Consider the following 26,633-nt stretch of genomic DNA (forward strand, 5'->3'; position numbering starts at 1 on the left):
AACAAACATGGAGAATAATGATGATGACACAGACACAGAATGATTCCGATCAACCAAACGAGGAACTCTTATCTGAGTGACAGGCTGCTTCTCACGCATAGACGTGGTTTGACTACCAAGAAGCTGACAAGGACCAGAAGACCGCAATTTTCTGATTTTAGCCACAGATTTGTCCCTAACAATTCTAAAGTCTTTTAGCACTTGCCCAACAAATATGTACAAAATTTACCAGGGGGAGCCACAGAAGTACAGGCCAGGTCATAAATTAACATTAACTGGTAACGAGACGAGATGAACTGATGTCAAACTCTGTGGTTCCTATTTTTTTGCTATTCAAAAAATCAAATAAGGAACAACAAGTTCATCATAATGTATGATGAGCAGACGGCTCTGGTTCCTCTTTACGGATGGTGGTTAACTTCTTGAGAGTTCGGAGACATTTGGGGTTTATGCATCAGACTGGAACTGTCTGTTGCACCACACACACACACACACACACACACACACACACACACACACACACACACACACACACACACACACACACACACACACACACACACACACACACACACACACACACACACACACACACACACACACACACACACACACACACACACACACACACACACACACACACACACACACACCTGATCAATGACTTACTGACTTTGCATAACAGGAGGGGTACCTACATCATTTACACTCAGAGTATCTGCTTGTAACTTAAAGTCTTGGACTGCAGTACATCTATGCACCCATCCTATCACAACATTGTGAACCAGTGCAGACTAAGCATACCATAGACTGCAATTAAAATTGCATGTAGATGTACAGTGTCCTTGAGCTCTCAGTCAGGCTCCAACCCTGCTCCTACAAATATGGTTACTTCTGGTTTAAAAAAACAAGATGGCGTTTGACAAAATCCCAAACCAATCGTTGGTATCACGATGGGTTGCCACTTTCAGCGCTATAGCACTAGGCCACCTGTAACCATGGTAACAACACACCGTGATGCTGAGCGAAGCGGGACTGGGCTGTTTGATTGACCCAGCTGATGTTTAATGGTCGCTTGATGGTCTTATTTCCTTTTCACAGGAATGAAATTAAAATCGTTCCCTCCCTTACTAAAAGTCAGTCAGCACGTAAAGTCTTGTCTATAATGTTGTTGTCTATAATGCAAACACGTCACAGTACATATCAGATCCCATCACTGCAGACTGCCTGTTCAGCAACATTAGGTCGCAGTGTGGAGGATGTATGCATCGAAATGCAGATATCTTGAACTCACTGAAAGAAAAATACAGTGATTCTACTGCAGATCAAAGCTTATCAGATTTTGTTTATGTGCACACATTTACACATAAAAATGCATAAATGTTCATTATTCAAATACAAGTTCACTTTTAATGGAGTTCCAAGATTTCTGGTGAGCTCCGATGCTCTGCAGGGTCTCCTAAACATCCAAAATGCTTGAATGTTTCTGTTCTATTTGTGAGAAAAGTTTGCACATTTCAGTCTATTTCTACCTGTGCAGTGGTGAAGAAGTCTATAGATACTTTCCATAGTGGTGTAAATGACTGGTGTTGACAGCAGCTGTCTCTTACGCAATGATTTGTTTCTAACAGGTCTTCCCACCCCTTCCTAATGAGGCTGAGATCGCACAAACCAAAAAGCTCTTCCGACGCAAGAGGAATGACCGACGGTAATGCAATGCACTCACACACTCACACACACACACCTCAGCGAGAGGGAATGTTTTTTCTGTGTTTGATGTCAGACGTCGGTGCAAAGCCATCCCAATAGCTTAAACATCACTCCCCGGCCAAAGCAATGTCAAGACAGGAATGCAGGCTCCACACTTCTCTGCAGACAGGAAAAAGAAAAGAAAAGCACTGTGGAGACATTCAAGGTTTTTCTTTTCTTTTTTTTTTTCATTCAATAGGTCAAACTCTTTCCTTTTGTGAATATGTATTTACTTGTCTTGTCACTCTGGTATGAAATTTGAAAGTAAATTTTGAAATTGTATCCTGACTTCACTGAAACCAGGTCCTTAAGAGAGAGAGAAAAAAAGTCTTGCTCTCTTGTTCCCTGATGTCACTGGAAAACTGTTCTTCAGTTGCTAGGAGACGGGGCCCAGAGAAAATATTTTGGTTGCATTTGTGGTTTAAAAAGAGGAAATTTTAGCTCCACAAGAACGGATACAAAAAAAAGCACTTTCATCCTTGTTTTTAAGTACAGAGAGTAATTGGTTCTGTCCAGAGCTATTGTGTTTATGTGTGATGGGTGCAGCGCAGGCCGGGCTAAAAGAAAAGAACACGAATATAAACTTGGACCAACAGTAGTTTTCTTAAGTTTAAGTCTATTTGTTTTTGAGCTGGAAATATTAACAAGAGTCCATCCTGTTTTCTCGTCCACTCTGCTTCCAAGTCAGGACTTTACAGCTTGTTTTTTTATGGGATAATTACAGTGGCAAGAACAAGTCCATGAACCCTGTGTTTTTCTGCATTAATTGGTCATAAAATGTGACGTCATCTATATCCAAGTCGAAGTTATACAACATCGAAATGTGCTTAAAGCTAGGATTGGTAGTCCTACAATAACTAGGAAGAGCAGGTCACACTTGGAAAAAAATGCAGCCGTACATCACACCCCTTCTCACTGGCCCTCTCGTCAAAGCTACGCAGTCGAACATATAAACTGTCTGACCACTAGAGGCCAACTTTTCCGTGTTTCAATCCGGTCTAAAAGATAAAAAGTGTTTCAGAATTGAATTTCCAACCATACCATTGAAACAATATTGCACAGTTACTGTGTTGGGGGTCTTTACTGAACACATCCCTGGAACATTCACATTGCTGGTGAAAAAAATAAGTAAACCCTTGGTCATAACCTCTTTTGGGAGCAATAACCTCCAACAAGAGATTTCCATAGCTGCAGATCAGACCTGCACAATGGACAATTTTCCTTGTAGAACAGCTTCAGTTCAGCCATATTTTCAGGATGTTTGATTTAAATGGTTCTATGAGGTCATTCGACAGCACCTCTTCTGGGTTATGGTCTGTGCTCTGATTGTGTTGACGACGAGGCAGCCTTCTCCATTTAATGTCAGTGTACCATAGAACACTGTAAATGCCCTGGTTTTCATTGATCGAAGTATACCAGGCTAATTACCAGGCTTTTCTGAAGTCTTAGCAAAAACATATTTGAAAAGAAAGTAGCGTCTTGCCTGACCTTCCCTCCTTAGTTACCCCAGCACGGTTAAGTAACAACTGAAAAGATAAAATGTGAAAAATACTACAGCATAAGAAATATAGTCCTAAATGCTGTCCATTCTGTGGTTAAAGGGATAGTAAGTATTATTTGAAGTGGGGTTGTATGCAGTGGTTATCAATATTAAGTTTATTACAGAAGGCACACGTAGTGGCAAAGAAACTGAGCCATATACTGTTGCTTTAAAGGCCCACTTTAGAAAATGCCTCCTAAAAACCTTTTGAGGGTATATTCTTACTTTCGGAATCAAACTTTTAAATTAGATATTTATTCCACAACTGTAAATCACAAGAAATGGGAGACTCAATATAATTAGACTGAAATATATTTGAGTGACTGCTCAGTGAAGTGACCTTTTAAATGTTTCTGAGATCTGACAACATCTCTACTTGATGCTAGTGTTCCATTAGTATTTAATGTGAACGCAACATTAGCTTTTTATTTTATTATCATTCATGTGGTAATGTTTGAGGGCTACTTGCAGCCCCCTGCCTCCTTACTCTAAAGATAGGCATCACACAGACCAGACAAACGTATCTGCAGCGATGGAGAAAGCAGGATGAAATCGAGGATGTGAAATATCAAAGGAGGAAAAAGGCATTAGAAGAAATGGACATGAGGGAGGAGTAGTAGTGTACAAGAAGTGGTCTACAAAAAGAAAAGAAGCTAAGATTGCTTCACAAACATCATATTAATAACTTATCATTCATCAAGTATCTTGTTTTACATTGTTCGCTGATTTAGAAAAAACAGGAGTGGAGAGTAAATAGAATACAACTTAACTGTTAATAAAAGGGAAAAGTGTATCCTTCTGGCAGGTCGTAGAGCAAACATGCACTCAGTTTATTAGGAACACCATACTAATGCTGGACTGAGCCTCTCTCGGCTCTCAACAGTCCCTCGGCTCTCAAAACATCCTCCGTTTATCATGGCATAGATTCCGCAAGATGTCGGAAACAGTCCTCAAGAGATTCTGCCCCATAATTTCTGCAGATCTGTCAGCTGCACATTCATGATGCCAATCCCCTCTTCTACCACATCCCAAAGGTGGAGCAGACAATCGTCGATTGTGCATGAGCGTGCGGAAATGGGTTATTGTATCAGAAAACAGCCTCCACAGCTATAATTACTCTATACTGTCCTTTATGAAGCTTAGCGGGTTTGTTCATCAAACCCATTAACGTCATATGTTTGTCTATAAACATGGTAATCCTCTTATATAGATATTCTCCCACGTTCGACTCCCTGACAGAAAACAACCAGTAGCCTGAGGCAATAAATATTCACCGCATCGTGAAACCACAGAGACGATGTTGGATTTGTGTTTTAGTTTTGTGTCGTTGAAGAAGAAAAAAAGTTCAAAGTAAACTTGTTGGAGGCACATGATTAAATATGGAAGTAAATATTGACCCTTTGACTGTATGTGCAAATCACGAGGGTTGAGGGTCGTTGTGAAAGAGAGTGCGACTGTGAGATTGAGTAAAGGAAAAGTGTAGGCTGGCTGTGGCAGGAAGGAAAAGGAAGGGGAGGTAGTGCATGTGTTTCTACTTTAGAAGGCACGTCAAGCAGGGCTGAAATTAGTTGTGATTTACTGGAATGTGCTGCTTACTGCTTTCTGCTCCAAAACAAAAAATGGGGGGAAAAGAAGGAGCTAATATGCTTTTTATCCATCTCTTTTTTTCTCTTTCTTAAAAAAAACGGGTAATTATTTTGAGGAGCGTTTACACATGTCGACTTTATTTTGTCTGTTTTACAAGAACTTCCTTGTGCCTCCAATTGAAGAAGTATTTTAACAACAAACACATTTACATGACTGAACATCCAGTTTCCACACATTATACAATTTAAACAGTTGAGTGTAGAAATGTTTAAACACACCAAGCACCAGGTCCACCATCTATTCTATGAATACGACGATGCCTGCTGTGTGCACACATGCATCTGCACTCGAGTAAATAGGCATCCAATCAACTTCTGTCTTTCCGTCATTTTAGCCGTCGATGGTAAAGCAGTGCAAACAACGATGACATTCTCCAGGACACAAGAACAAACTATTGCAACTGCTATACCTCTACCATTAACACATTAACTATATACAAACACACACAATACAGCTCAGTCATTATTAAATATCAGAATTTAGTCATTTGTAAGTGCGGATGCAGCCATGCAAGCATCAACAAATGAATGAATGTGAGAAACACTGTCAGTAATTTGGTCAGATACAACCATTCATTGGAAATTCTCATTTTTTGCAAAGTGGCTTTTGATTTACTGTATTTTCTCAACGTCATTCCTACTCATTAATAATTATTCAAAATACATTGAATGGATGCACCATTCTATTATAATGGAGGCTTCAAAACCAACAATACACTGAAAGAAAGTGGCATTTGGCTTTTTGTTATATCATTTTTTTTTTACATTAAACACACCAGTCTATGTGAAAAATTGTGTGGCCCATCAGGCCCGAGGTCTGCATGTTTTTCTGCACCTGCTATGAACAGTTTTTTTCTGCCTGAACCTTCTGGGCATGATGACTCAACGTTATTGACTGTAATTTGTTTATGCATGCATGTACAGTATACATGCATACACATTAACCATTTCTTTCAGGAGCTTTGGGTTTTGAATCTTCAAACACTGTGTAAAAAAAAGTGTAATGCAAATTTTCAGTCAGACAGTCACGACCTGTCTCCCCACACTCCATTAACCAGTGTGTTGAAGGCTCGTATGAAGCTCTGGCTCTTATTGACTGTCCAGCCTGCAGGCTTGTCTTCTCCCCCCCGGGCAAATCGATTCTCCAGTCTGGGTCAGCCAATGCTCCAACGGGTTCACGAATCCTCCATCCACACAGCAGCAGCCATGATTGATCATCAGTATCCTCTCTCCTCCCATGATCCTATCTGCAAAATTCATTCCACCTTTTTAGTGCCCACATCATTCCTCAGTTTCTGTAGTTCTGTGCATGTTGTTTGAATGACATAGTTATAAACCTGTAGATGTTTTTGTTTGTTTTCCTCTTCGCTTCTCTAACTTCCCTCCACATTATATCCTCTATAATCTCCTTTCTTTCTTGCAACCTCAAAAAAAAAATCCTTCTGCCGTTTCCTACAAATTGTTCTGCCACTTTCCTCCACTCATCTGTCTTCCGTCCTTTCATGCCTTCATCCTTCCAATCATCTGCATTGCTGCATACCCTCTTCTCCTGCTTGTAGAGCGGTTGATCAGTTCACCCGAGACCAGTTAACCATACTTCTGCCCACTGGCCCCGGGGGGGAGCGCCGAGTCTCAGCCAGGTTAGTGACAAAATGAGCCCTGACCCAGAGCACAAAATGGGAACTGAAAACATTGACATTTGATTAAACCCTGTTAACCGTATCCAGATATTTTGCAAGTTTTCCTCTGTGTTTGGGGCCTCTCGTCCACATGCAAACGGCATTTGAAGTCATCGGTGGATAGAACATCTCAAAATTGTCAATCTTTATTGTACACTTAGTATTTACTTTAAGTTAAAAAAACATGTTGAATGATCATCATACAATGTATAAACAAACTTGTTTGTGCTGTGATAGGCTGCTCTGCTTTACATTTCATGACATCTAAATTTAGAATCACTTCACCACATTACTAGCATTCACAGGCTACCTATCAGCCAGTAATACTTGGATCGCAGCGTTTTTCTCTGGAATTTCGTTAATATGCTGATGTGGACTTTCATCGCCACCTCCTGGCCTGGCATGCATGGTCATTTTCATGTGCTATCGTCTGGAAGGAGATAGTTTGTAAAAAGGTTTCATGTGGATGGAGATTTCCTTTTAAATGAAGAGGAAGATATCCCTTTAAAAAATATTTGCAGCAGTGTAGACAAGGCCGCATTCTCATTTCAACCACACACAAAAAAAAGAATCTTCTCATTTGATTAGACAGTCGATCACACCAGACATGATCTGTTTAAGTCACAAGATATTGTGAGATGAAATTTCATTAGTTGCCCCATCATTTATCTTTAATGCAAACATCTCCCTGGCACTAATGTGACTGATATATGGTCAATCTGAGTAACACTCCGGCTACTGCAGAGCAGTCATTAAACATGATTAACATTTTATTACTGTCTCACTTTCACCTCTCTGCATCACCAGTAGAGGAGGTCTTATTAGAGCTGATCCTAAACCAACAGCGACTGTAGAGAGCAAATTAATCATCAGATGAGTGAATGCGTCTGTTTAAGAGATGGAAAGAGGAGAGAAAGACAGAGGGAGGAGTGAGATAGTATTCCTCAACTCTGAAAGTGTCTCTGATCAGTCTGCAGCTTTGCTAAAGATTACGAAATCTCATTCTCTGCAGTAATATTAAATGATCTCTCTGAAACTATTTCTGTCAGTCAGTGTTAAGCTATTACACTGAATTAAATGATTATATAAAACCTTGATAAGCAGCCATGTAATAATGAGATGTTTGTAATTGAAAACAAATAAGGAGGCACTGGAGGATGCTGACGGTAATAACTGACAAGAGGGATGTAGTTTAATCATTAGATACTTCCATCCATCAGATTTAATGAACTTTTTCATTTGGAAATTGTCAGAAATGTCAAATTTTAGAAAGAAAATACATGAGAGCACGCAAATCCAAACTCGATGAGCACCGGGGGGACTGGCCATAAGCAACGAAAGCCGAAGACGAGAAATGTCTGCACGTCATTTCATATTCCTAGAGCCGGAAACGTTACCTGGGAGGTCAGCCCTTCCTTCTCTTCTGCTACATATCAGAAAGACAACAAGAAAATGTCTACAAAAAAAAACTAGTGAGCTATATTGATTAAAGCAAAATGTGACAATGGAAACAGTCTCATTCATAACTGGATTCAAACAAGGCAAAGGAGGCAAAAGAAAACCAATCTGTGAAGTACACGTTTTTTGACTGTAGCTCTTTTGGATCCGTCATCTTCTTGCACCCTCTCCATCTGCAGTGGTATCTAATAATGGCGTCTAACTGCAGAGGTAGTTTGAAAGTTAGTTAAGCCCTGTGATTAAAAAGTTCTGTCAGGTTGCCGCAGAGCTGACTTTGAGAGATGCTGAGAATATGTGCGAAGTGCTGGAGGCAGACTGCTGAGCACATGAGAGAGTCCGAAGATGAACTGTCTCCCAAACTCCCCAAGAGAGTGGAGCCGAGAGGCCGAGCAAGAAATAAACCAAACGAAAAAAAAACACATCTAAAAATAAAATACACTCCTGGTTCTGCCGACACACACAAACAAAAACAGTACCACTAGGTGACACTAAGGCTTTTAATACATGATCACTGACATAACAACTTAACCTGTGTTTTGTTTTCTGTGGTAATTATTTATTTATTTGTACAACAGAGTATTCGGGCACTTAAAGGGTTCTCTGCCAGGTGTTCATGCAGCAGTCCCAATTTATGCTTAATATTTGTATCTGTGAATATGAATATATTTGATTCCCTTTTAAGCTCAAAGAAAGTATGCAAAGTTTTACTGACGATGAACTATTTGGGTTATAAATGAAAGAGATTGCAAACTTTACTTCTGAGGTTAAACTTCTCTTTTCACCTTGGGCAACTTCTCCATCAACTGTTTATGTGCTTTTGTTTCCCAACATCAAAACTGTCTGAGTGGCTTCTTGATTTAAGAAATTTAGCTATTGAAGGTTTGCTAAATTAGAAGTGGAAGGAAAGTCTTTTGTGAGGAGTGATAGAACCCACGTTGCAGTTATTGAAAGACTTTCTCTGCACGTCAGTCCCGTCTCCCACAGGCTGACAGTCTGATGAAGATCACATAGTTAACTTTATTTTGTTTTGTGGTTTCATTAAATATTTCTTTCTCTGGATCATCTTTTTTAATTTAGACATATTAGTGAGGTTAATAAAGTCTACTTGAGGCTTCAAACTGTGCCTTTCATACTGAATGTGTCTATTAAAGAGCGCTGCAATTTTCTGTTCGAGCCTGAGAGAAAACTTATCGACACCGAACCTGACAGACGTTCCAATTTTTGTGTTCGACCCGAGCCTGATATTTTCCCCGTTACATGCGAAGGTAATGAATAAATAAGTAGATAGCCCAACCAATGTGACCAAATCTGACTTGAACCTGTCAATCACATCAAAAATCTTTGTCTGCATATTCACGTGTTCTTGAAGTACTGCAAACATATTAAATACTTGGATTAAGGCTCAGTGTTCTTTTCTATCAATTTCAAACATAAGACCCGGACGTTTTGCCCAGGTATTACTGGTTCAAAATGTGGATGGTCTGCATTTGTTGTGGTTTATTTACCAGCTCAACCAGTTGACTTCATGTCACCATTGATGTGTAGTTACTGTGTTTTTGTTGTTGTTTTGGTTTTTATTAAAGTGATTTGACAGAAACTACGCAACAGATTAGGGCTACTTAATATATGTAGTTGTTGAGCAGGTAAAATTAAGTCTGTGGTGAGGCGGCTGAAGCTTGATGACACAAAATCTATCACTGAATAATTAAACCTCATTCGCCAAAACAATATGGCCACTTGAAGTTACCTCTTTAACAACAGCAGTGTGTTCATGTAGTCAGTAAAAAGTTGCTTTTGAGTTGACTTCATCTTAACAAAGGTGAGCGTGGCGGCTGCTTATTGAGCTCTGTGCTAGTTCACAGGCTGAGGGAGATAATAGGTTGCCTTCTGGGTGCCAAGGTGACTAATCCTCTAGACCATATGTCAGTGGCTCGTCAAGCCCAGAGCCAGTGCAGCAAAAAGGACACAGCTATGCAGGACAGGAAACCACAGACCCAATGGGCAGCCACATGTAAGCAGGCACTTGGATTTTGAAAATGTTGCTTTTTTTTTATACTGTTTGTTACTAAGGAGCATTTGTCACTGTGACTAGCTAACAAACAGAACATTGAGCTTTTTTGTTTAAGCTTTTGGAGGTTCATGGGGATGGGGAGATGTTTTAGGCCATAATGGTGCAAGTGTGACACAGGGGTTTTTTCAGAGGGAAGCGGGGAAGGTTAAGGCACAAGCCAGCTGATGCTACACCACACTGAAGCTAACTGAAACCTGCTCTCATTCCAGGAGGCAGCAGCGGCCTCAGGGAGGAGGTGGTGGTGGAGGAGGGAAGAGCCAGCCTCAGCAGATACAGCAACAGTCACCGCAGCACCAGAGGGATCACACCCAACTGCAGGCTCCACACCAGCAGCAGCAGAATATAACAGAACTGGGAGATAACAGAAACAATAGTGCCGACTGGCCGCCCCGCCAGTACCAGGGAGGACATGGGCAGCGCCAAGGAGGACCCTCGCACTTTGGCTACAGCCAGAACCGGCGTTGGCACCACAATCAGAAAGGTCAGGGGCATGGACAGACAAACACCACGGGCGACAGAGTCATAACCCCGAGAACAACCAAAGACAAAGAGACTGAGAATGTTAAAGCGGGTGATGAGCAGATCCGACCGCCTCAAGACTGCAGCCGTAAGAGTCCCAATGAATCACCCAAATCCGAGTCAACACCCTTTACAAATACTTTCCCAGATCGGCCAGTTTTTAAGGAATTTCCCAACCCAGCAGGAAGTGGGAAGGCGAGCGAGGGCCAGTCGGAGCAGCCCAAAGTCAGCTTGCTGCAGTCGTCAAAGGAGAGGCTGCGGAGGAGACTAAAGGACAAGGTACCGAAAAGCTGCTTAGCGCCTGTCAGTCAGTATTAAGGCAATCAGGACTAATGTGTGTGTGTACACAAGGGCTGCCATTTGGTGTTATAATTACTTTCATTATGATCATGCACACACATGTCCTGTCGTTAATATACAAATGTGTATGCTGGACCTTCCTCACTGTTGCTCGAGTCCTTTATCTTCTTAGTGATTTAGTTTTCAGAATAACACACCCTCAGACGAGGAGGGGAGGACATGTTCTCACTGAAGAGGTGAAACAACTAAAGCAGCATTCAAAGTTTTTTTAAGATTTAAACTTTTCAAAATTAGCTAACTCATTACCACCTGAATTAATTTTCATTTGGCCAAATTTTCCATTACGTATTTCCTTATCAAATGGTAAGGAGAACACTAAAACCAAATGCAACAGGGTCAATCAGTTTCATGTCTCAAGCCACTGATTGGGATTCTTGTCATTTTACAAAATGTGCATACAGACGGTGAGTTTTATTTGCCATACTGGTGCGCACAGGGATTTCCAACCAGGAGAACTCAGATTGTTGAGTAGCTTAAAGGTTCATTGTGTAGAATCTAGTGATTGCTAGTGGTGAAGTGGGATGTTGCAGCTGAATCCCACTCACCTCACCCTCCCCTTCCAAACAAGAGAACCTGTGGTAGCCTTCAGTTGTCATAAAAGCTCAAGGTGTTTAGTTTGTCCAGTTGGGATTGTCTTGTTGGCAAAAAGAAACCACTGTATCAGCATATATAAACTGTAAATATATATAATTCAAAATAGTTTCAGAGACAATAGACTAATGGCCGAAATCTTCCTCTCCTTAAAAATAAAAACTCACCTCAAACCATGAAACGTTTTTTATTAGGTTTAATTAAATTGTTTAATCAGCTACCATACCACATGGGAGAAATTGGCTCATATCATTTATTTTGTCCATGAAAACTTCCAGACTGTTGAAAGTGAATATTATATCACCAACACTCACCAGTCACAACTCTACCTTCCCCTCTCAGGAAGAGGCTCGTGTGGAGGCGTCGGGCTCTGGGTCCCAGAACATGGACCGGCTGGTGGACCTGCTCAACAGCATGAGGAGCAACAGCAGCGGCGTTGAGCAGCAGCTGGCCTCCTTCATGGAGGAGGCGCAGTGCTCGGCCCGGTCCGAGGAATCCCTGACGCAGGTGGTCCGCACAATCTACTGCAAGGCTGTGTCGGACAGGAGCTTCGCCGCCACTGCCGCCAAGCTCTGCGACAAGATGGCACTGTTCATGGTGGAGGGGACCAAGTTCAGATCACTGCTGCTCAACATGCTGCAGGTGAGAGCGCTGGGGAGGAAACCGGTTGGTTGTAGATGCAGCGGTGAAGAGAGCTACTGTAGCTATCGTTTTTTTAAAGAAAGATTGGATGCAGGTTTAAAAACAAAAAAACACTTGAAAAGTCAAATTATTTTCAAGGCAGCTTTTATTAATTCCTACTGATATAAATAACTGCGTCCTTAATAATTAATTTTAGCACATTTTAGTTTTTAACCATCTGGGTTTGTACCCTAATGGATGAATTCATCTATTGTAAGTCGCTTCGGATAAAAGCGTCAGCTAAATGAAATGTAATATAGCTACTCAAGTTACCTGTACCGCTGTTGTTTGTCATGCTGCCGATCGAATTGTCTGCGCCATTGAAGACTAAATTAATCTTAACATTGTTTGCTACTGTAAGACCATTTTAAACTCAATTCTAAACCCTCAAATGTCTTGAAACAGGCTTCTCTTAAAATACCTTTTTAAAAGCTCAATAAGACAATAGCACTTTAGAACAGTAGACGTTTTTGGTAAACCTTTAATTGCTTATGCTACACACACTAAGTTTCAATCCACTTCAGTTTTATGAGCAGCACTTCCAAGTGGAAGCCAACTGTGTGTGTGAGGTTGTAAATGTCAGTGGGCAAAGTAGCTCCCCGAGGGAGGGAGAGAGACCGAGACCTCACCGTTCCTGTCTCGCACCCATGATGAAAACATCCTCTCAGCTGTTAGATATTTCACTGCTGCTCTCCCCCTCTGCGTCCCTCATGAGCGCGCTATTCCCAGGTGTCGTCCCCCCGCAACGACACGGGCCAGTGCCTCGCTACCTCTCCCTGTACGCTCCCCCTCTCTCTCTTAACCACGCTCCTCCCTTTCACCCCTCGCTCCAACCTGAGAGACAAACACCGTCGCCAGAGCGGCAGACAGTCTAGAAGTAAGCAAATAAGACATACGTGCTGTCTTCAGATGACATTCACAGTCTAAATGTTAACCCACCTGCTGCCTCGCCGTGTCTCCTCCCTTTCTCCTCTCCCACTCTTTAACTCCTACTCCTTTGTTTCTTCTGTAGACGCTCTTCCCAGCTACACTTTTTCTTTTTTTCCCCCATTTAAACACATCTTTCATTAGATGATGGGATTTTTTTAATAGACTCAGCAGTAGTGAACCCTGCCTTAATCCTTTTTCACCCCTCTTTCCACTTTTTATTTATTCCCTCTTTATCACAGCTGCATGGTCCCTTTTTAATTCTCACTTTAATTCCCACTTTCCAGCCAGCGTGGACCCCCTCCTCGTCTTTGACATTTCACCCTTTTTTGCTTTAAAACATCTTAACATCTTAAATGTCATAAGTGGGCTCATGAAGGGCATCCTTAATGATGTGGCCTCCAGACCCCTGGATCTCAATATGGGGGTAATTACCTTGCGGCCACTTTTCTTATTAAGAGACATAGCCAGACTGTTACCTATGAGAGATACTCTTTATTTAGCACAGCTGAGATTAGTGGCCTTCCCCCTCCCCCCCCACACTAATGCTGTTGCCTCCTGCTCCATCATCATTGTCTCTTACCTAACTTTTACTATTGCTTCAGTCATCTTTTTTTGGTTTCTTTGCTGCATGTATATCCTCCCCCTTTTGTCGGCTTGTCGCTTAAGTGTCAAATACCATGGTGATGTTCTTGGAGGTGTATGAGAGGCGGGTGTCGTTGTTTTTGAGTGTGTGTGGTATGTTTGTTTTTGACCGTGTGAGCATATTTTCTGTTGGATCAAGGCTGCATATTCTGTGTTATGTCTGCATACATGCTGGCCTACACCATTAGACCGCTCATGCCTCCTGTTCGCTTCAGTCCACAACAACGGCCAGTGCATGCTGGGAAAGACAATCTGCACAGCCCAGTGAGTTGCTGTTAATAAAGCTTCAGTTTAACCTGCTGTGTAACATCTTTACAAGTGCACATTAAGCATTAACCCATATTAACCACGGCACTTCTGCAGCTCTGGAACTGTTCGCTACCCTTCACTTTCAAACCGCATTACCAATTCTCCTGTACTTTTGGCAGATAAAATAAATTTTTCAACTGCTTTCCGGCTTCAAGTACGTTAAGCTGCAAGGTTAATACATGTGCCACTTACTAAATCTCCCCCATCAGAGGGACAGTAAAGATGTTAATCGTGATTACCTCCACTACTGATGAAACACTTAAATAACCACCTACTTAAAACTTGAATTAGATGTTTAAAAATGGACGGATTCAGTGTATGGTGGCACGCCGTTGCCACAGCAAGAAGGTTCCCGGTTTCGGTCTCTCTGTGAGGAGTTTCATGTTCTCACTGTCTGCGTGGGTCTTTTGTTTGTTTGTCTCTGTGTGTTGGCCCTGTGATACGCTGGCGACCTGACTTCTCGCTTAATGTTAGCTGATGATTGGCCCCAGCTCTCAATAGTATTGGGGTGTAGATAATGGATGACTGGAGTTTCAGTGCATCCCGCAAAAATAAATCATTTCTTTTCTTTCTCCATCTGCCTACAGACGGATTTCTCCCGTCGTGAGGGGCTCCAGCAGTTGGATGTCGAAAGGTGGCTGGGTTTCATCACCTTCTTGTGCGAGGTGTTTGGCACCATGAGGAGCAGCTCCGGGGAGCCATTCAGGGTGCTGGTGTGTCCCATCTTCACCTGCCTACGAGAGGTTTGTACCTTTTTTTGGATCAATAAACATAGCCAATAACCAGTCGATCAACCCTACCCCGAGTGTCCACTAGTAAGAGGAAAGCGTCCAGCTGTGTCTGTGTATCTTGTCTGCTCCGATCGATGCCTGCTGTGGGCCAGTTTCCTGTTTTTTCGGCCAGACCTGGTCTAGAGTCTAGACAACACAGTGGGGTTTGGTTTGTGGTGCTAGCAGTCAGGACGCTATTATTTCCAGGAAAGTACATGACCCCAGGTTCAGTTCCCATCAGCTGGTCATGCTCTCACACGCGCCATTGGAAACCACACGGGGCAGCCTCTGCAGACGCGCAGTGATACAGAAGTGGTTTATAACAGATGGATTATTGAAAGGGGAAGCGACGGGGGTTTCAGTGGAGTGGGGGAGGGGGGTGAGAGGAAGTGGAGGAGACTGTGGTCAGGTTGACAGTTGGTGCACAGGAAGTTTACTCATAGCTTGACAGGTAGAAGAGAAGAAGAAAAAGAGAGAGGGAGGTGGCAGAGTCTGGAAGGGAAAATCAGTTTTAATATGCAGGTTTGAAAGGAAATAATGGCAGGGTTGAGACACGTGCCAAGGCAGTTTTACCGCCCACATCCGCACCTTCGCCAGTCTGGCACTTAGCACACACTCTGCGTCTTGCTAACAAACACAGTTCCACACACAACTAATTCCATCCACACCCCGTCTGAGTGTATGCCCAGGGCACTATCTCAGCTTGTTAGAAAGACCCAGCGACAGTGTGGAGTATCCAGTCACACAAACACACCTCCATATTCCAGCATCAGCGCCGGTGTCATGTACAGCCTGATGATGGTAGAGATAAGAACACACCTGTCAACAATTTCAAAATATGTGAGGGAGGGATTGTGAATGTGGGTGTGTGGGCCCATATGCTTGTTTGGCAATCTCCATTTCCTAGAGCTATAGTGCCTGATTTTTATCCATCTGCTGTCTTGGCTATTCTGCTACAAGCTACGTGTGCATATGCAAACATATGTGCCTGCATGTGTGGCTATGGCAGTGTAAGTATGTTAGAAAACTTGTTTGCGTGTAAATGTATTGACAGTGAGCTCAGCCATTCATGACAGACAGGCTGTTATATTCAGAGTTAAAACCACAATTCACATGGGTATGTTGAACATGAATATTGCCATTTGAATGTACTGCAATATAAATGTGACATCTAAATTCCACAATCATTTGATCTGTTATTCATATCAAACTGTTTGATTAGAGAATGTTACAATAGATTTTCTTTGCTTTTTTTTTGTTGAGGGTAGTTTCAGTAAGAAAGGTTTGAATCGATACGGTTTCCTTTCTCCTGCATGTTTATTGGACTTGCTGTTACTAACTGTGTTGCCGTGGTTACACAGGTTAAGAAACTTTGTGGTGAGTGCATAAATTTAGAACAGTGATGACAGTGAAACAACATGTGCATTTAATAAGTGAAATGAAACTATTCTGGCCAATAACTAGTAAATCTTCAACCCAGATCGTGGTAAAAACCATAACCTGTTCTGAACTAGATTATATTTGACCTTCAATATAGATATTATCTTACCTTGAACGAGACAAATATAACTTTCTTAAGGCCAAACCGAGCTGGTATATCAGGGGCTGGTTCCAGAGCACATTTAACCTTCTATAACATTAACTTATTTTGTTTTATTGAAGCAAATCACCTGCATGTGGCAAACAGAGGACTTGCCTCTCTGCAGCAAGGGTCCTCGCAGTTCAAGACCCTCAGTATATTTATTATACTGATTATTTACTGTACCTCACATGTATGTTAGCACCTTGATTTTCTGAGCGCCGGGCAGCTGCAAGTGTTGTATTCTACTTTTCTGTTTGTGGAGCAGTTATTTACGTACAGCACTGATGCAACAGACACAGAGTAATCTTATGTAATGTAACTAAAGGAAGCGCTGGTCCTGATACTAGACCTGCTGTTGCTATGCAACTATGTGAAACCTGTTTAAAGTTGAAGAAGTTGTAATCTTGATGAAAAAATGTTTTTCCCTTAGCGCTCGTACGTGCTTTCTTTTTAAGTGTGATGACAGGTTTCAACATATACAAACATAGATGTGTTTGAGTAATGAAGTGGAGCTGAAAGACAGACAGAGCCTCAGCAGGAAATGCACATGAATAAGGATGTTTTTCTAATTGACTTCACTCAGTGACTCGAGCTGTTGTTGTCACGCCGGCTGCGTTTCTTCCAATCGGTGCTACCACAGGATCACAGCTGCCCTAGTTTCTACTGCTTTTTATGTTCCTGATCAAATGTCTGTTTGAATGAAAAACAGTGGAAATGCAAATGACACAGAATCCCAAGGTTTCCCAGCGCAGCAAGCTTTGTTTTTTCGATGATGTAACTAACCAGTGATGTGGCTGTTTCTGTTTTTTCAGTTTCAGCCAAGAGAATGTGTGATAAGCACTCTCTCAAAATGAAAGTAACACGGAGTGATGGGGTGTGTGTAGTGATGGTGGAGGCACGCTATCGTAATGAGAACAGTCAGAGCGAAAAAGAAAAAGAAAAAAATCAGATGTTGCAAGAGATGGAGAAAAGTATAGATTAAACCATTTTTAATGCATCGAGCAAAACTTCACCCTTGGCTCCCCAGAGAACTCATTATGAGCTAATGCTGCTTGTCACACAGCTCTCCTTCTCTGGGAACGACAAGACTTTTGTTCCCACATCAAGCAGCCATGCTGTCACCACACCCATCTAAGCATACTGAGGAGCTGACGTGTGTGCAACTGCTGGACCTGAATGATGGGTGGAATACCATTACGCTTACATTTTGGAAAATGAAGAGGCCAGCTTGTGCTCAGTGGGGATCCTTGTGTCAGATGGTGGTCGTTTCCACCACTGGTTGTACGCAATTGCTTAGGGGAGCTGCAGGTTCCAGATATTTGTTGTCACTTTTGTCTGATCGCTCTCTATTAGGGCTGTAATCGAGCCGACATTTATCATTTCTAACAGAATTAATCCTGCTCATGTTTGGGGCATGAAATAATCGTTGATTAATTGGTTCATTAATTAATAAGGTAAAAGTTTGAAATAATTGGGATATTCATTTTATGTCATGTCACCCAGCCCTACTCTCTGTACAACTGTTTCCCAAATTGTGTGTGTGACAGTGTTAATTTTGGCTGATATTTTTGATTTAGTCTTAGTCTTAGTCTTTTGACGAAAAAGCATATTAGTTTTAGTCACGTTTGAGTCATTTTAATCCTTCTTAGTTTTAGTCTACGAAAACAAATTCCATTTTAGTCTAGTTTTAGTCACATTTAATAGCCACATTAAACTCCTTTTCTATAAAAACATATAGCTGCAGCCTAATAGCTTAAAAATATATATTTAATTTTAAATGTGAAAACAAAAAGGGAGAGCAGGTCAGACTGGAGCCGGACACAGAAACTGAACATCGGTACAAACCAACTGCAGCTTCTGCTCTGATGAAGAAGCTGAGGGGCTGATCTCTGAGCAGCTGAGACCAGAGAAACTCTGTGTTTTCACTGTTTCCATAGTTAAGAAGCAGTCAGTCACTGAGAGGCTGCTCCACGAGAACGCGCTCTGCTTTCACTGTGTCTCTCTGAGCGAGTGCGCGAGGCGAAGGGCGGAGCTACGGACCAGAGCGCACACACACACTAACAGACACACACACACACACTCACTCGCCCGCTCCTGATACTTCATGACGGCCTGATACGATGATGTTTAAAAAATTATTGTGACTTAGTCAACCACCAAATTTTCGTCTCGTCTTGTCAATGAAAATTAAAATAGATTTCGTCATAGTTTTTATTTTTAAAGATTCGTTTTCGTTACGTCTTCGTCTCGTCTTCGTCATGGAAAAAAGGTCTTTAACGAATATATTTCGTCATAGTCTTCGTCAACGAAATTAACACTGGTGTGTGAACACCCAACACAAGCCGGAATTTGGCAATTTGAACTGATATTCGTCCTCGAGTCGGGTTTGGTCACATTGGCTGCACAACGAATGTGCGTAAACCTTGGGGTTGGGGTTGGCCCCCCAGAAAAAAAGGCTTTCCAATGCGACAAGATCAGGTTTGGACAGAAAACTGCAGCCCGGGCATCCCTCAATTATAGACATGAACTCTGGAAATTACCGGAACATTCAGTCAAGGGGTAGCTTCTGGGTAAAGCATGCAGGAAGCACTGTGGAAATCAAATTTTTTGTAAATTGTACAATGGGATCTACATTATCATTTAAAGCTCTGTGATCTCGTCTTTCCAGATTGACATCTCCATCTGTCTTCTCTGGCGCTGATTATTCCAGACATTTTACTAGGAAGCTGGAAGGAAAACTTCCAGAAAGGGTCTAGAACAAGTGACAGACAGTTGCATTCTCACATACAGAAAATCTTAAGAAAACGTGCAGTTCAGTTCTTGACTGAGAGCAGCTTATTTTTATCATCACTACGAGTAAATAAATATGAAAACAGAAACTATAGATGATTCAAGTCATTCTGAAACCTCTGCTCCTGAACTTTTTTCCCATCTCTTCGCTGCATGATCTCACTCTCTAGTTCCATAACTACATGTCTGCCCCCTGCATTTCTAACTTATTTTGCTCGTTGTGCAGCAGGGCTAAACTTCCGATGCTTAATTAGACATTACCCCTGCAAAACAACCTCCCCCTTCCTCCACTCCTACTTCCTCTCCTCCTCCAGGTTAATCAAAGTAGCACTTTGGAGACAGACTTGTGAGAAGTAAACCAGCCTCAGAGCTGTGAAAGGAGTGTTTAATCTCTAATCTGACAGTAAATGTCTATAGTTTAACATGGCAGCCTCTGTCTCATTGTTTGAAAGTGGCAGTTGTGTTTCCATCTGTGCAATAGGGGGAGAGCCAGCTAACGTGTTTACCAGCTCCGCCGTTTGTTTTTTGTTTACACTGTGCGTGTCTTCTTGTGTGCGTGCAGTCGTGGTTGTGTGAATATATTGTGCATCTTGGTCTAATCTCAGATGGATTAGCAGGATGAGAGCGGGGTATGTTGTCTTCTAATGGTTAAAATGTCAGTATTGAAAATGTTTACAATCGGGATTAGGTATTTTTCTTGGGAACTGTTTAACACACACAAACATTTGTGCTCACTAAATCTCCCCATTTGGCTTGTATCCAAATGTACACACGTATACATCTTTTAGCCTGGTTAAATTTTACTCACTGTGTGGGAAACCTTCTTGTTGCAACATTTGGATTTCTCATTAATTTTGTAGCTCTTTGCTTTGCAGTATATGTACAAGTTATCTGTTCTTTTATTTTGTAGCTCTTGGATACCACAGACATTAAGGAAGATGCAGTTCTCTGCTGCTCCATGGAGGTATGACACACAGACACAAACACTAACATCAGAGGGTGTCAGGTTACAAGTTACATTTAAAACTTTTTAAGAACATCATTTCGGATAGTCGAGACCAATGAATATGAAGGAATATCGCTGTCCCAGAATTTATCACACTTCCCCATAGCTATAATTGAGTTACCCTTAAAATGCAAAGTGATCTTGCAAACTACAGGCAGAGAGAGAGTATGTATCCATAATCTTTCCCACAGCCAAGTCGAGTGCACTGATAAACTCTGACAGGAAATGTTTTTGGTCTTGTTTAATGCTGCACCGTTTATCTAATTGTGATGTTAGCCCTGCGCAGTTATATAACTGCAAAAAGCTGTGATTTAATAAAAAAAAAAAAAATAAGGGAGGTAGTTTTCCAGCATAGCCATGATTTTTAGTTGTTTTAATTCAAGACATATACTTGAAAAATGATCATCAATTGTGCATTTTCTTTGATAACCAAGCAATCACATTTATATTATTAATTATTATTAATATTGTCTGACTATTTCACAAAATCACATAGCCCTGGTCTTGTTTGTAGTTTTATAACATCGTTTTTAATATTTGTGTCGTCTAGAATGAACTACTACAAACATTACATTTCCTTAAGAAAAAAAGATAAAATCATGTTGAAGCCTGCCTGAAGTAGTATTAAATTAACTCTCCATTAATTAAGAGTTACCAAAACCTAGTGCGTAATTTTAGACTTCACAGAAACCCTAAAAACAAACCTTATTCATCAACCCTCAAACGGTTCTATGAAGGTTTGTATTAATCTGAAGACTGACTTATGTCCTCAGTCTAAAGGTCTAAAACTCAAATCATTCCTGCAAAAAATAGAAGTTAATAAATGAAGACGCAAGAGGCTGGATTCTCACAAGAGTCATTAAACATAACAACAAATGTATGTAATTTACAAATACCGACAACATACAAGACTGTAGTATTTCATTTTAACGCACAGTTGTAATTTCCATAATAATGGAAATAACTGTGTGTACTCAATACCTGTTCTTCAGCCTCTGTATTTCAGCACATTCAATTTGAAATACAATAATGGACTCTACATTATAATGAAAAGTCTCCACTTCAAACCGAGTAGGTTTACAAAGTAATAAAGCAAACAGAGTGAGATTCAGTGTTTTGGATGTGTCTTTCATTATTCTGAAGCAGAATGTGTTCTGACCAACTCTCCTCAGGGTCATGAATAATAAAGTTATGCAGGTGAATTTATGTAAAGTTATGGTTCAAATTGAATTGGCCATTGGACGAGAGCAGATCACATTGGAAACTGGAATGCTACTGAATAGAGCGACTTCTTCGGCCCAAGGCCCAACAGTTCCCTTAAATTCAGTCAAGCTGCACCACATTGCACACACTCATATATCCGTCTTATAAATATCAGGGTTTTTTCATTACGATCTATGCATATTTCCTTCGTAAATCAGTGACAATGTAAAATAACAAAAAGCTCCATATGGCTTAGTAAAGCCCCTTGTTTACTAAAAGCCACAAACAAATGACTTTTTCTGCAATGGAAATGGAGACAATCATCACTCGCTTGTGGTCAATTTATTCTACAGTAGACACCGTTTTTTTTTTTTTGTTTTTTTTTAAATCGGCATTCATGGACACATGACACCGGGTTAATGTGCTAATTTCTTCATCATCTTTATTTCTGGTTTCTAGATTCACCATTATGATGCCCTTTGAACTTCTGGATGTTTGCATCTTAACTAGCCATGAACGTTTGTGTACCGATTGTTTTTTTACCTGGAAACAACGTGCAAACAATTTTTTATTCTTTGTCTTGTGCAAATGTAACACTGGCAAAAACAGCCGGGTCAGACAATTGCTCAGTTTCCGGCACAATGGGGACAAGAAAAAAAAAAGCAGAACAGCCAACTCCTCTATTGGCAATGAGAAAAGAGTCAATCCCATTTTAAGTGGGTTTACTCACATAACATCTAACAGACAAAATATCCTCTGCAAAAGACAGGTTAGATCTGGTTAGCAAACATTTCCCCGAAGCTCAAACACACTTTGCAGTGTTGATTATTTATTTGATTATTTATTTATTTCAGTGGGGAGCCCACACTCTCGCTCTGACCCTCTACCTCTGTCCCATCTCTCTCCGACAGTTGCAGAGCACTGGACGTCTACTGGAGGAGCAGCTCCCTGAGATGATGACCGAGCTCTTAGCGGCCGTCAGGGACAAGATGCTTAGTCCGGCTGAGTCTCAGCTGACCCGCTCCCTCCTCATGGAGGTCATCGAGCTGCATGCGCACCGCTGGAGCCCCCTGGAGGCCCTCACCACCCAATACTACAACCGTACCATCCAAAAGCTCACCACCACTGCCTAGGTGCCAGCTGCCGCAGGAGGAGAGGAGACATTTTCCACTTGTGTAACAATCTGCAATTCTAGTTTTTCCACAAAACAGGAAGTCAACAACATGCCACAATCTCGCAGACATAATGCTTGACATGGTTATTGAACGCAACTGTACAATTCTATCATTTCACCAAGAATGGTGATCACTGCCACAAACATACCAGCCACTAGACAGGTAGAGCTCAGCCATCCAGGCAACACGGCATGTGGTGTTCAAACTATGACGAGCCTGTCGTCTGACGCAGATTTGAGAAAACGCTAGTGAGTAGGTGGCCAGTAGGGGCATGCTTGGCCACAGGGCGTTGGGGAGCTCTTCTGGTTGTGGCTGCTTAGGGTTAAAGGAGAGAACAGACAAGAGAGGGGTCACACGGGGGAGATGAGAGGGCAGCAGCCTGTCTGTAGGGAATAGAGAGATCTGTACCCAAAGATGAATGGAGGGAGGGAGGGCGGGAGGTGGTCTGCGTAGTCTGTGTCAGCCTCCTCATTGTGTTCATTTGCCCCGCCACCCGCTCCTTCCCCCTGTGTCTCTCTCCATCCCCCACCTCTGTCTCTCCGTCGGCCCCTGGGGTCTCTGTGGCTGATAAAAGAGAGCAGGAGGCAGGGAGTAGACACGGTGCTGTCTGTCTGGGCCGTCTGCCCCGCCGGGCCAGGGAACCAGGTCAAAGGGTCTCGGCGTGGAGCTCCCCCCAGCTCCGCCAGCTCCTCCCCGCCTTTGTCTCCCTGACTCCCCCCTTCTACTGCAACCCCCGTGCAGGAAGCCTTTTTGTGGGGATGAGACAGCGGGCCTGCTGGGCTGGGCTGGGCTGGGCTGGGCTGAGGATGAGGATCAGGCTGGGCAGAGTAGGGTGGCAGATGGCTGCATGAGCCCTTATGAGACGACACACTCCTAACACGCCCCCACCTCCCTCTGGCTCCCCCAGCTCGGCCCGGTGTAACCAGCAGAGGCAGCAGAAGTGGGGGGTGCGGGGTCCAGCATTAGAAAAGAATTAAAGCAGACACTGCTGTCTGATAATTCTTTTGTTTTCGTCCTACAGGGGAATGTCTCTTCTCCTCCATTGAGCCGTGCATGTCCATGCTTTGTTATCCACATCATTGATATTATTATATTATTTTTTTAAGTCATTTATTGTTTTTATTGTTGTCTTTTCATTTTGAAGTCTTGTTTTTACAATATATTGTACGTATGAGATGTAGCGGTAGGCCTTATTGCACAGGTTTGATTTGTTTTGCACTGTTTGGAGGCGATTTGCTTTAAGTGAAAATTCAAAATAAGTAAAAGTTGAATTTGAGTCAGTGCTATTGGTATTATATGAAAAAAGAATGGGCTGAGCGATTTTAGGACGTTTTAATGGACTAGTGGCCTTTTCAATTATCCATTTTTATAGGAGCGCTCTTGTTCCAGGGCCTGTGGAAGCTGACGACTAAACACATGGGCCTAATTCACATTGTTGTGTTGCTCAAGAAAAAGAATAATATTTGAAGATGAAGAAAAGATGTTACATTTAAAAAAAAAAAAAAGAGCATGGCACACAGAGAAACAGAAGTGAAATGTTTCTTTAAACAAGCCATTCTTTGCAGTGAACATTTTGCAAGTGTTTGAAATGGATTATTTTGAGGATCTTTTTGAGGAAGAAGCGACAACTATTATCCTGTGTATTTGAAGATGACGAAAAAGCTGAACATCTTGTTATGTGACCACATTAGCTTCTCATACGTGACTCTTTTCCCAGCTAACGTGTGTATTATGATATTGACATGACAAGCCAATCACGTACCATTTGTAAATGGGTTCGATATATAATCTGCAAACACTATATTTACAAGTATTTAATTGACATTGACTTAGAGGGGAATCGCGCAACAGAGATGTTGCACATAGAATGAAGTGGCTGGTAGAAGTCAGCCTTCCAATGCATTTCTACTTGGAACTATGGCTACATCCATATCATACGTTTTAGTTTGAAAACGCATCAACCCTGTTAAGGTTAAGTCTGGCGTCCACACAACTCCAGAGGTTTAGAGCCACTCAAATGAAAAAGGTTGTAGTCTGGACAGGCAGAAGCTGAGATGTTTGGAAACAATGACATGGTAGACGGTCACAACAGCTTTTGCTGATTCGTCAGGCACCTGCCTGACTCCCTCCCGAAGAAAACAAGCGGCATCAGCACCCGCCTCTGGCTACCAGTGTAGAACGCAACGTGGATAATCAATTACAAGTCCTACTGACTGTTTCCTTTGCTTATACCTGTTGCATTCTGCATTTTACTATGAAAGAACTGTTTACATCTGTAGGAGACAAGCTATTATTCAAGAAATTCCTGTTTTCACCAGCACATGCATGTCCATTGTATGAGAGCAGTCATGTGTGTTTCAAGCATGTAAGCATTGGCCAGGGATTAAAACTAATACAGAGCCAAAACGGACGTTGGTCGTTCTACTTTGATAATGCCGTTTTCAAAAGGAAACGCTATCGTATGGATGTAGCCTTAATCATTGCTTGGGAGTCGCACAAAAACATTACATACATGCTCATGCTTAGTTTTCCATTGAATCTCTGTGGGCAGTTGTAGTTGTTTTTGTATATATTATTTTCTCTGTCTTGCATCAAGAATAAAAATCCTGTTTGGTAGGAACACAGCCCAGAAGATTAGTCAGGGTGATGACGGGTGATTAAGCTCACACGTGTTTTTTTTCGGAGGTTCGGGCTAATTATCTGTAAATGTGTGCGTCCACTTAAGTGATTTGTTTTAATTGCCCTTTTATTTTCTAGGTTTCTATTTAAATTATATTTAGCTCATTTATATAAATATATATAATTTTTGGTGGGTTTTCTGAAGCATCTGAAACTGTTGTGAGACCTAGCTTGCTGGCAAGTGTGTAAGTGTGGTATTACCTTGTTTTAGTTTGTGAAAAGGAGGAGAAAAAATTGAACAACCCATCGGCCAGTTACCATTATGCAAATACTGGCTCGCTGCCACAGCAGATGGATGCAGGTGGGGATTCCCCCCTACCCCCCACCCTCATCTGTGGCAATGGAACCTTCCCCCATCCCCGCGTGACCTTAGACCCCTCAGCTCGGGTCACATGACTCTCGACGATTGAATGAGATGCACCTTTATTTGCATATTCTCATGAATATTGAAAAACAAAATAAGGAAAACCAAGGCTCCAGTCGATGCACAAACAAGTAGATGGGCAATCTATGGGGTCATCTTGTTTGTTTTGTTTTTCTAAGCAACTGAAAAATAAACTAACTAAGGAGATTAGATGTGACGGAACAAGCTGGTGTTTGTGTTTTGTTTTTCTGTCTGTTCACTTATCGGCACAGCGAGTCAATGTGCTACGATGAAGATATTCTGACATCACAAAAGAAAAACACACTCACGGTTTCCTCTGCTGTTAGAAGATAGCTGTGTAACTAATCCTGGCACCACAGTAGGTCATTATACTACCATTTCATACATGTGCACAGTGGAACGCCTCATTTACATGTCATCGCCTTTACATCGTCACACATTAAACAGACCACACTTCACAACTTTAACAGCAGTGTGTGTGTGTGTGTGTTGCAGTGTGTCCTTGGCCAATGATTTGCCTTTGGTTAGCCCTGACACATGCCTGAGGCTTCCCGACTGCGGGCATCCCAACGGGGGCCCTCAGTGCCGGGGTTGCCTCCCCATTGTGGAACCCCATCCCTATAAAACTATAGGACGTCCTTCAGTACTCGTCCACATCAATCAACATAATCCCATGTGTCTGAATATTCCAATGCATTTGACAGGAGTGAAACACTTTAAATTTGCTACCGACACCATAAGGAGCTTTGTTTTTTTCCCCTCCTCTGTTGTGTCCTTGACAGAGATGGATTTATGACAATGGTTTGGTTTCATTTGGAATCACAACACGTGTTAGCTCCTCGTTTTAACACAATACAAACAGGCACAA

The 26,633-nt window shown here is 41.9% G+C and overlaps 1 protein-coding gene across 5 annotated transcripts in view; it reads left to right on the forward strand.

Moving 5' to 3' along the window:
* The window catches only part of ctif (CBP80/20-dependent translation initiation factor), a 48,625-nt gene extending 22,450 nt beyond the window's left edge, over positions 1–26,175 (forward strand). Inside the window, exons 8-15 of one of the 5 annotated variants that reach the window (XM_062412914.1) lie at positions 1,632–1,708; positions 6,495–6,575; positions 10,353–10,750; positions 10,844–10,941; positions 11,956–12,255; positions 14,763–14,918; positions 20,228–20,281; positions 22,438–26,174. In XM_062412914.1, coding sequence (XP_062268898.1) covers positions 1,632–1,708; positions 6,495–6,575; positions 10,353–10,750; positions 10,844–10,941; positions 11,956–12,255; positions 14,763–14,918; positions 20,228–20,281; positions 22,438–22,659 — 1,386 coding nt within the window. In that variant the 3' untranslated portion in view covers positions 22,660–26,174. Of the gene's footprint in view, positions 1–1,631; positions 1,709–6,494; positions 6,576–10,352; positions 10,942–11,955; positions 12,256–14,762; positions 14,919–20,227; positions 20,282–22,437 lie in introns of all 5 variants that reach the window. The other 4 variants (XM_062412915.1, XM_062412912.1, XM_062412916.1 and 1 more) reach the window with 4 other exon arrangements.
* The last annotated feature ends 458 nt before the right edge of the window (positions 26,176–26,633 follow it).

This window comes from Platichthys flesus, chromosome 19 (genome assembly GCF_949316205.1).
Source record: "Platichthys flesus chromosome 19, fPlaFle2.1, whole genome shotgun sequence".
Taxonomy (NCBI): domain Eukaryota; kingdom Metazoa; phylum Chordata; class Actinopteri; order Pleuronectiformes; family Pleuronectidae; genus Platichthys; species Platichthys flesus.